At 43.0% G+C, this 7,776-nt stretch overlaps 1 protein-coding gene across 1 annotated transcript; it reads left to right on the forward strand.

Moving 5' to 3' along the window:
• Positions 1-724: 724 nt before the first annotated feature.
• Positions 725-6,699, forward strand: LOC120669130. Its single transcript, XM_039948934.1, has 9 exons — positions 725-966; positions 1,077-1,133; positions 2,574-3,792; positions 4,056-4,111; positions 4,214-4,447; positions 4,806-5,015; positions 5,131-5,143; positions 5,604-5,800; positions 6,196-6,699. Exons 3-9 carry the CDS (start codon positions 2,587-2,589, stop codon positions 6,347-6,349), a joined length of 2,070 nt encoding a protein of 689 aa, XP_039804868.1. The 5' UTR covers positions 725-966; positions 1,077-1,133; positions 2,574-2,586; the 3' UTR covers positions 6,350-6,699.
• Positions 6,700-7,776: the final 1,077 nt, after the last annotated feature.

Raw genomic sequence — 7,776 nt, forward strand, 5'->3', positions numbered from 1 at the left:
TTTAGTCACTCTAGATCGAGCCACTCATGCGCAAATATCCATGGTGGAGGGCGACTGGCAAGTAACAGCGAGTGCAAATCAAAGGGGAGCGGGCGCTGAGATCGTAGAGACCTCTGCCAAGGCAAAGGACGTCACGGCATTGCAATTTGCATCGGAAATAGCGTACAACAAGGATGGCTTCAACGCTAATGGAAGGAACGAATGCCAATCGATGGGTAGTATCAAGGAGAGTAAGCCGTACATGCGAAAAAGATATAATTTGCTTGTCCATATTTCACAAATTAAAAAACTACAGTTCGAGAAACCGCCTTTTATTGTTTCGAACATACAACTATTATTCGAAATTTCGAAGCCATATTACGCTAGCTAATATTTGATTTGAATAGTCTATATTTAGGTAGCTACACCGATGTAAAATACGAGTTCATTTTCTTTACTTTGTGAGGAACCGGAGAATGTTACCTCTCTCTCCCTCTCTATCTTTTTATTAAAAAGGAGCTGACGAGCTGTAGAAAAACAGCCGTGTATTTCATTTCAAAAAAAAAAGAAACAGCAGCGTTGCTGGTGCAGTTGTGCAGACCTGCAGTCCAGGCAGAAGAATCCAACGCCCCTGACGACGTGGGCCGCCGCCGCGGTCAAAGTCCCCGCTAATCCAATCCACTCGACTGGCCCGATCCGCAGAAGGCAGCAGACCCACGTGATTGGAAACGTCTCCCAGTCCTCCCTTTTCTTTCTCCCGTTTCTCCCATCAGTTTCCTCTGCTCGCCCCGCGGTTCCCGCTTCCTACAAGGCTACAACACACCCTCCCGGTCGCCTCTGGTCGGCGTCTCCCCACCCCACTCCGCCGCCGCTCCGCTCGCCCCCATTTCCTCCCTCTCCCGCCTCCTGCTGTCGCCTCCCTCCCAGTCAAACCCGCCGGCAGCAAACGGGATTCCGGCTCCTCGGCTCTGAAACCTCGCGTGCGCGGTACGCCCCACCGCTTCCTTGTTCCTCCCTCCCTTTGCTTCCCTCTCGATTAATCTCCGCTGCTTTTTTTTTCTCTGATTTCGTTTTGATTCGTCTGTTCAATCGCGCAGCGCCAGGACTCGAGGGTTCAGATTGGGGCCGTTTCTCCGGCGTTCTTCGGCGGATTGGTATGTTTGAAATTTTTTTTGGGGGGGGGGGGGGGGGTGGATGGGGAACGTTTGGTTCCGTTTTTTTTTTGTCGGTGGATTACTGCGGATATGATTTAGTTGGGGACTGTTTCAGGGTTTATCCTCTCGGTGTCTAGCGGTGGCGGGATCTTGCGTTTCGCGTTGGTGCATGATGGTTGTGGTGGTGCGCGGTTGGTTACGGCTGATCTGGTGGGGGGGGGGGGGGGGGGGAGGGGGGTTATGCTTGTAGACGGTGGGGATTTAGTCGAGTCCAAGCGACATGTTTGTGGGAGGAATGTTTCGTGGGTGTTGTGGCTTGTGTCGGGAGTTGGAGGCTCGTGTTTGTGCATTCCATTTGTGATATAGTACTAGATGGTTGGAGTTGGGTGATTTGGCCGATGTGTGGTGGTGTCTGCCCGGACATGTAGGACGTAAATGTGTTCCCGTCGGGAGCACATGCGCCATCCATCAATGCATGCCGCGGTGTGTGTTATTTGCGGCCAAGGATATGAGATTCATTCCTCTCCTGCGCGCTTTAATGAGCGATATCAGAGATTGGGTTGGATGTGTTATTTAAGGAGAGTAGTTGGTGTTAGATTGTGATGTAGTACTAGTGTTTGGAAGTGTTGATGCAACATGTTCGAATTTAGCATTCGGGTGCATGGTCCTGCCTGGTTGCTGCAATTGAATTGAACAGTGCAGTATCTGAGTCCAAGTTTACCTTTTAGGCTTTTACCATGCCATGCACAATCTCTTATCTCTGAAGGATTCCATGCCATGCACAACATCTGACGGAGTGGATCTGTGCCCATTCAATGCTGCATTCTCTAATCTGCATAATTGATTGTTCGAAAATGGTTGATATTTGTATTTTATTGAGCCACTAAAACCATTAAATTTTCTGTTGCATACTCATGTAAGTTGCTGATTGGTACTAGACGCTGACCGCATGCCTTGCAGAATTGCATGGGAGCTATGTTAGGAAGATTGCTTTGCACCTATGCAGATTTATTTTTGTTCAATGTGCATAAGTGCCAAAATCCCTAGTTGCATAAAATTTATGTCATAAGGTAGTTTGTAAAATCAAGGTTTTAAAAAACGCTAGACGCTAGGCGAACGCTTGCCTATGGTTTAGAGTTTTTTGTGATTAAACGTAGATTGAACATGATTAAATGTGTGTTGTGATTAAACGACACTGTGATTAAACGCAACGCTTGGCCACCGTTCAGCGTTTAATCAAGATTAAACGATGTTTAAAAACGTTTTTTAAAACACTGTGTAAAATGTGTATTGGTCATTGTATCACTCACGTTATTTGACTTCTTAGCACAGTCTTCAATATCTGCTCATTCTTGAAATGTTTCCATTATATTCTTTATATGCTGATTGTCACTATTATTTATTAACAATTTACTGCATGACACATGTGTCCTGCTGAAGGCTATTTTGCATCATGGAGAGTACAGACAAGGATGAGAAAAATCTTGTTGTCACTGAAGAGTGTACTAATCCTGGAGAAAATTGTGAAGATGAAGGGGATTTATCAAGGAAAACAGAAATGTTAAATGTAGAAGAATCAACAAATTCTTCGAATGTGGGTTTAAGCAATGAGTCAGAAGCACAGATCGAAGTGGGACGTAACTCAGAAAAGGACTTAAATGGACAGATGAATGAAAGTGCAAGTTCAGATGCCATGGAACCTTTACACTCAAACCAGATCACAAAAGATATTCATGTGGAAGACAAATCTGAAGAGCCAGTGTTTGATGGTACTGAGGTTCCTGAAATGGAAGAAATGAGGCGTTCGTCCAATCAGTCTGCGGAACTTGACTCAGAGGCTCAGGTTTCTGTAATCAATGAGTGGGCTGTTGCAATCAAGAACTTTGTTAAAGAAAAGAGTGCCATTGCGGTTTCAACATTTATGCGGCGCCTTTCTGGCAAAAAGGACGAGAATGAGTTCAAGGTTGAAGCTGACAAGAGTGATGGTTCAGAATGCATCGACAGCGAGAAGACTGGGTCTGATGCTGAACCTAAAACTAAAGAGGTGCAGCAGAAAACCGACGAAAGAACTGCATGGAATCCACTAAACTTGATTAAATTTGGACGAGATTTTGATACTTTTACAACTGGGGAAGCAGGGCCTGAAGATGTGCCAAATTTGTCGGAGCAGTCGAAAGTGAAGGGTAGGATTATAATATACACAAAACTGGGGTGTGAGGATTGCAAAATGGTTCGTCTATTCTTGCATCAGAAAAGGCTCAAGTATGTGGAGATCAACATTGATATCTTCCCTAGCAGAAAGTTGGAGTTGGAGAAGAATTCTGGATCATCCAGTGTACCAAAAGTTTATTTCAATGACCTGCTGATTGGAGGATTAGTTGAGTTGAAGAAAATGGAAGATTCTGGCATACTTGATGAGAATATCGGTGTACTTTTCAAAGAAGAACCTTCATCTTCTGCTCCCTTACCTCCCTTACCTGGAGAAGATGATGAATCTGGAAGTGGGAAGATGGATGAGCTGGCAACCATTGTCAGAAAGATGAGAGAATCGGTCACTCCTAAAGATAGATTTTATAAGATCAGAAGATTTAGTAACTGCTTTCTTGGTAGCGAAGCTGTGGATTTCTTATCAGAAGATCAGTATTTGGAGAGAGATGAGGTAAAGCACCTATGATGCATGCCAAAATTCTCTTCTTTAAGAGCCATGTTAGTGTTACACGGTTCCACCTTACAATATGGGTTTTGAATATTCTCCAACTCTTGGTACTGGATTTAACTTAGCTACTGATGGCAAAATTGCATGTTTCATATCATTATGTTGTGAAAGGACTTTTCATTCCCTCCCTCCCTCCCTCCCTCTGTTTTTTTCCTTGTAACTGAGAATTTCTACCGCTTTTTCATTAATTTCTGTTATCCATTTAGGCAGTGGAATTTGGAAGGAAGCTTGGAAGCAAATACTTCTTTCGTCATGTTGTAGAGTAAGTTTTGAAATTAACATGAAATATTCTTTGCATTCTATCATATCCATCTGTATTGGTGGACAATTTGGAAGTTGTTAATATCAACTTCTGTCACTGCAGTGAAAATGTCTTTGAAGATGGAAATCACTTATACCGCTTCCTGGATCATGAACCCATAGTTATGACTCAGTGCTACAACATCCCTAGGGGCATTATTGATGTTGCACCGAAGCCCATTGCTGAAGTGGCATCAAGGTTGAGATTGTTATCTTATGCCATTTTTGAAGCTTATGTATCTGTGGATGGTAGGCATGTTGACTACAGAAGCATCCAGGACTGTGAGGAATTTAAAAGGTCAGTGCTTAGCTGTATATACTTGGTCAAGATGCGAAAATCAAAGTATACTGCATAATCCACGTATTGTTTGCTTCAATATACTACAACGGCTGGTTGTTTTATATTGTTCTTCTAGCAGATTTTTAAGTTGATGCATATGTTTAGGTTTGTAATATAATGAGTACAGATGTTTAGGTTCGTAACATAATGGGAAGACCCTGATATATTGTTTGAGCCTGCTCTTTATATAAATTATGCTGTAAATTATAAATAGCAATTTTCTTTTATACACATTACTGATGTTATTTATTTATTACTTTGTGGTGCCATTTGTGATGATGAGTGCATTTTACCAACTCTCATTTCTTCTACATAGGTATATTAGAACAATTGAGGAGCTCCAAAGGGTGGAAATTGATGACTTATCACGTGAAGAAAAGCTAGCTTTCTTCATAAATCTCTACAACATGATGGCTATTCATGCATTAGTGACATGTGGCGTTCCTGCCGGACCACTGGACAGGAGAAAGTTTTTTGGAGATTTCAAGTATGTCATTGGTGGATGTTTATTACTTTATCTCCTTCTGTAAGCAAAGAACTTCTCTTCAGTGTCATATGATTTGACACCGAATGAAAAAATCAGTAATCCACTATTGATTGGTAATTTCATGCTGGTTATGTATTTGTTCGTTTTCATGTAGAAATGTGAAATATGTATTCTCAAGCTAAGTTTCTAGTAGCAGATTACTGGAGAAGGAATATAGATAGCCTATCAGACGAACATTGTATATTTAATATATTCCTTTGTGTGTTTCTAGAAATTTAGATGTTTAGGTTCAGCAGATGTTGTAAACAAAAAGTTACAATACACGAAGAAAGTAAAACATATGTTATAGAAGTTGTCTGCTGCACCGTTCCACAATTGAGGTTGATGTATGAGAGGCTGAAAAGTTTGTCTCCTTGCCAAAACAACCATTACATTGTCACAACCCTTACTAAGGTGTAGCAGTATTATACTACTTGCATATTACATCATTAAGCACCCTGTAACTAATTACTGAGACCTTTTTTTAGATTATGGAAAACAAATTACTGAGACCTACAAGCCACTCAGGAGTTAACTAGATTTGTGATGAGAATAATTAGTCATTCATCTTGTTCCCTGTAAATGTAGGTGGCCCTTCCATACCATGAACCTCTTGTTCACTTTGCTTTGGTATGTGGCACCAAATCTGGACCTGCACTTAGGTGTTACTCGCCAGGAGATATTGATAAAGAATTGATGGAAGCTGCACGTGATTTCCTAAGGAATGGTGGACTGATTGTTGACCCTGATGCCAAAGTCGCATCTGCAAGCAAGGTTTTAAAATGGTAAGCCGATTGTTGTTCTTGCTTAGTCATAGTCCCTTGACCATTTTACTGCTTTCACTTGGTAGTGTGCATGCCGAAAACTGTCAAATCAAAAATAACCATGCATATATCAATGCTACTCTTGGAGAATCCGTGCTTTGATATGGGCAATTATATTGTTAACTCAAGATACAAAGTGTACTTCAGATACGAGTACAATTATGCAACTGCAGAAATATAAGAAAGGATGGATTTTATAGAATGCATAACATGCTACCTGCATCCGGACGTTGATAGTAACAAATTGTTGAAAGAAAGCATGCTTGAAAATTATGATCAAGATCTTGATAGCGATAATAGTGAATTTATTAATAATTACTTTCTCAGCTCAATCGCATGGTCCACATGGTTTTCAGGTATAGCACAGATTTTGGCAAGAATGAGACGGAAGTGCTGAAGCACGCCGCAAACTATCTTGAGCCCGCACAGTCAGAGCAGCTCTTGGAACTTCTTGCGAGCACGCAGCTGAAAGTCGTGTACCAACCCTACGACTGGAGCATAAACATCTAGACGCAGCTTGATGTGCATCCGCGTGTTCCGGTTACATTTGCATACCTGTTGCACAAAGTTCCGTGGATCCGTGCCGCTCATGTACCCACATTTCCCATTCTGAAGCAGGGTGCACCTCTGACAGAGCGTTCTTATATTGGGGCAAAATGGATGATTACCAAATGACCTGATATATGTTGCATTGGTTTGACTGGATGAGCGTTTTGAACCGTTGATGCGGCCTTCCCCAATTGGTGCTACTCAAATTATTTGTTATTGCTGCTATTCAGTGTCCTGTGGGCCATCCGTGTCATTGGGCGAGTTTCGCACCTCCTCATTTTATTGATAATGAGTCATCACTCCCTCTGTCACTCGAGAAAGGTTTTATTGGCTGGCCCACAAGTCAGCGAGATGATGCCTGTCTCACTAATGGCTCCTCTCGGCTCTGCCCTCTGTGGCAAGTGGAAAAAGTGCCGTTGCGTGCCGGCGAGGTCGGGACCGTCTACAACTGGATTACACTCCAGGGCCGCCGCCTAAGCCATTAGAGTTGCAATGTGCTATGAATTCCTATATTTTCTGCATGGCCATCGGTTCCATCAATCTCATACACATCAGAGGAATTTGCATACAGATAGAATCAGAAGGGAGAGGAAAATCAGTAACCAACTAGTCACAGAAGTAAATTCTGAAGATTACCAGCTTATAAAACAAAAGATAAACACAACAGGGGTATGTTAAATATCTCTTCTTCGTGGTACAAGCTTCCAACTACAGGCCTCAAAATTGAGCTAAGAGCTAAGAAGTTTGCACGAAATCAATAGACATCAGTTGTCGCAACAAGTTCAGGCTTCTCCGTGCTTGATGAACAGAGCTAATAGGCTACATAGGATTGGTTGGGCACAGTGTCAAAACTAAGCTAAGACCTAAGAAGTTTGCAGAAAATCAACAGACATTAGTTGTCCGAACAAGTTCAGGCTTCTCTGCACTTGATCAACACTTCAACAGAGCTAACAGGCTGCATAGGATTGGTTGAGCCCAGCGATGAAGGAATCTGCAGGCTCCATGCAGCCACGATGCAGAGTAGATGATGCCATTGCCACCTGACCGGCGCCGACGCCATTGCACGGTGATCCAGTCTGGTCGAAGAAGCTTGATCCCACAGCATCGGCATCAAGATATGCTCCCATTTCCGTCACTGCTGACAAGACGCACGGGTCGGTTGAGGGCAAGTCGCCGAGGGAACGCATGAACTCATCGAGGTCGAAGTTGTCGAGAAAGCTCAAATCCAAGGAAGTATCCACGGTGATGCCGCCGGGGTTGAGGTCCTGGTTCGCCGAAATTGACACCGGCGCTGCGAGCTGGCCTGCATCAGTGGGGCAATTCCCATAGGCGTGATCCACCATCACCGTGGAAGAAGAACAGCTTGGTTGCGAAGTTGATATGTCGAG

This window comes from Panicum virgatum, chromosome 4N, assembly GCF_016808335.1.
Source record: "Panicum virgatum strain AP13 chromosome 4N, P.virgatum_v5, whole genome shotgun sequence".
NCBI lineage: Eukaryota > Viridiplantae > Streptophyta > Magnoliopsida > Poales > Poaceae > Panicum > Panicum virgatum.

Excerpts from the sequence above, each read along its gene's own strand:
- LOC120669130 (XM_039948934.1), top strand. The coding sequence starts at position 2,587 with ATGGAGAGTACAGACAAGGATGAGAAAAATCTTGTTGTCACTGAAGAG. Across the intron at positions 4,448-4,805 it reads GACTGTGAGGAATTTAAAAG|GTATATTAGAACAATTGAGG; the intron begins GTCAGTGCTTAG and ends TCTTCTACATAG. Across the intron at positions 5,801-6,195 it reads GCAAGCAAGGTTTTAAAATG|GTATAGCACAGATTTTGGCA; the intron begins GTAAGCCGATTG and ends CATGGTTTTCAG.